Genomic DNA, 2,343 nt, shown 5'->3' on the forward strand with positions numbered 1-2,343 from the left:
TTGTTTTTAAGCTTTATTTTTTGCCTTTACTTATCCCAAATACAATATGCATACACAAATTTGTCAGTGTTGGTCAAGTTGTCTTCTGTTTGATTAAGTCTACATCAGAGACAAACCCTCATCTGCTATGTTTTACAAGTCTAGGTCAGTACTACTCTCCCATTCTCACCAGCGCACACAAGGATACATGTCCAAAACTTTTTCCTCTTTTGCTTCAGGATCTTTGTTTTCTTGCTCAGCTTTTGGTTTGTCTGTTGCTGGCATAAGATCAACGAGCACCGCTCTTCTAGCGATGTTTCGCTGCCTGCGCATCAAACTCTTCACTTGCTCCAACCTTTTTGCCTGTCCTGCTAAATTCCTCACCTGCTCCTGTAACTAAAAGTTCACCTACTATGACTGGTGGTTGGCTCCATCCATCATGTACAACTGTACCTCTGTGTGCCAGTTTGTTGCTCCTTCCATGTCACAAATACTGCTATTGAATCCAGCCTTTGTGCAGCTGCAGGAGCATATTTTTATTTCTATGTCAGGTAGTCTTTGTCCGGTCACTGTTTCTTGACTGTGTATGTACTTTTCTACCAGCTAGTTTTTCTGATATAACAGCTATTGCTTTACCTGTAGTCTACTCTGTTTTACTGCTGTCTGGTTTGCCTCTTGCTTACTAGCAGTTCCACTTGCTGTTGACGTTACTGGTGTTTCCTGTGGAACATCCTGCTTATGAGTGTCAAATATCAACCACCTCAGCTTTTTAATGAAGTATAATATTCTGCCTCAGCTTGTACCATACTGTTTTTTCTAGCACTTCAGTTTAGTAGTGCCTGTGCAGTTTCCAACACCTGTTTCTTCCCTAATAGCCACACTTCCTCTCTTTAACCGTTTCCTTATTGGCTGTTTCTGCCCCTGCTGCATTACTGGCTGTTTTTGTTTGCTGTTTCAACCCTATAGGCATCATCGATTGTTTTTGTTTCAGCTTCCGTCTGCATTTCTGTTACTGTGTTCCTTGCTGATGCTGTACCAGTGCCTTCTGCCACCCTGGTGGTTGTTCAGTGTTCTATTCCTGTATCAAAAATGCCTGTCATCCTGCTCCACCTTCTCACAGAACTTGTGCCTCAGTAGTGGTTCAGGCAGAAATACATGCACCTCTGAAGAGTATCAAAAGTGTCAGTTTCAGAGAACAAGAACAGTGAAAGATGTGAGATATATACAGCACAATTGGGGGTTAGGTAGCAAGGCATTTTATTCTTGGTTATGGTGCCAGTTAATGGCTCAACCATTCTGGAGATCTTATGATGAGCTCAATCCAGCATTAAGATTTTTGTTTTCATGCAGTAAATGGTTAATATATCTGTAAAACTGTTCTTGTTTGAATTTTGGTTTTTGTGATTTGCATAATTTGATTTTACTTCAAGTTCATTAATTCATTTTTCACCACAGGAATAAAAAATACATGCAATTTGAATGTAAAGGGTAGGTTTCTCTAAAATACTCATTGTATTAGATAACTGTTTTTTTTTCAATTTTCATTTCCTCAGCCGATGCAAAAAAGTATCATTATACTGTCGTGAGGATGATGAGGTCTGCCGACGTAAGCCACTCAGCTACTCCTACAATTTCTTACCATTAGTAAGCAATTTAACATTGCCAGGGATTGGACAAGTCGATCTTTTTACTATGCGAGGACCACTTTGGTCATCCACTACAGTGCAGTTTGAGTTGGAGTTAGTGTCTGCTCGTGCTCCAGCAGGTGTAGAAGCAGCAACCAGAGAATTCTTCCACCTGAAACGAACTGCATTCAATCAAGCTGTTATTTCCTTGGTGAAGTCAATTATGGGACCACAGGAGGTCAAATTATCACTCAATATGCAGCTTTATCACCAAGGAGCATATGGTGGATCTGCAGTAGCAGAACTCCTTTTATATGTTTCAGAATATGATTTTTAGTTTTTAATGCTATGCATATAAGGACCTTAAAAGCAAATTATATACTATAATTTTCATATTTATTTCAAAACAAATTACATAGTGTAAAAAGGTACTTAAAATGTATTTTAAGCTATATTTTGTATGATGAACTCCTTAAGACTAGGATGAGACTGTAATCTGTAACCCTTAAGCAGAATGTCCAAAGGTTATATATTAAGCACTGTAAAATATCGAAGTTATCTTTGTAGTGATAGTCCTTTTATGTACACAGTTAATATGCTCAGGTTCCAAAATTTTCCTTTCATTTAAGGAAGGTTCTCTAATCATTATTTACAGATACTTCTTCCTCTAGTACAAGTTGAAATTTTTATTCCATGTGGAGCTTAAAATGCAGTTGACTACTTCAGTTCTAATGAATTA

The 2,343-nt window shown here is 38.2% G+C and overlaps 1 protein-coding gene across 1 annotated transcript in view; it reads left to right on the plus strand.

Moving 5' to 3' along the window:
* Positions 1 to 1,941, plus strand: part of LOC136834067 (fibulin-1-like) — a 24,009-nt gene extending 22,068 nt beyond the window's left edge. The window contains exons 7-8 of the mRNA XM_067096324.1: positions 971 to 1,112; positions 1,533 to 1,941. Coding sequence (XP_066952425.1) covers positions 971 to 1,112; positions 1,533 to 1,941 — 551 coding nt within the window. The remainder of the gene's footprint in view (positions 1 to 970; positions 1,113 to 1,532) is intronic.
* The last annotated feature ends 402 nt before the right edge of the window (positions 1,942 to 2,343 follow it).

Source organism: Macrobrachium rosenbergii, chromosome 53 (genome assembly GCF_040412425.1).
Source record: "Macrobrachium rosenbergii isolate ZJJX-2024 chromosome 53, ASM4041242v1, whole genome shotgun sequence".
Taxonomy (NCBI): domain Eukaryota; kingdom Metazoa; phylum Arthropoda; class Malacostraca; order Decapoda; family Palaemonidae; genus Macrobrachium; species Macrobrachium rosenbergii.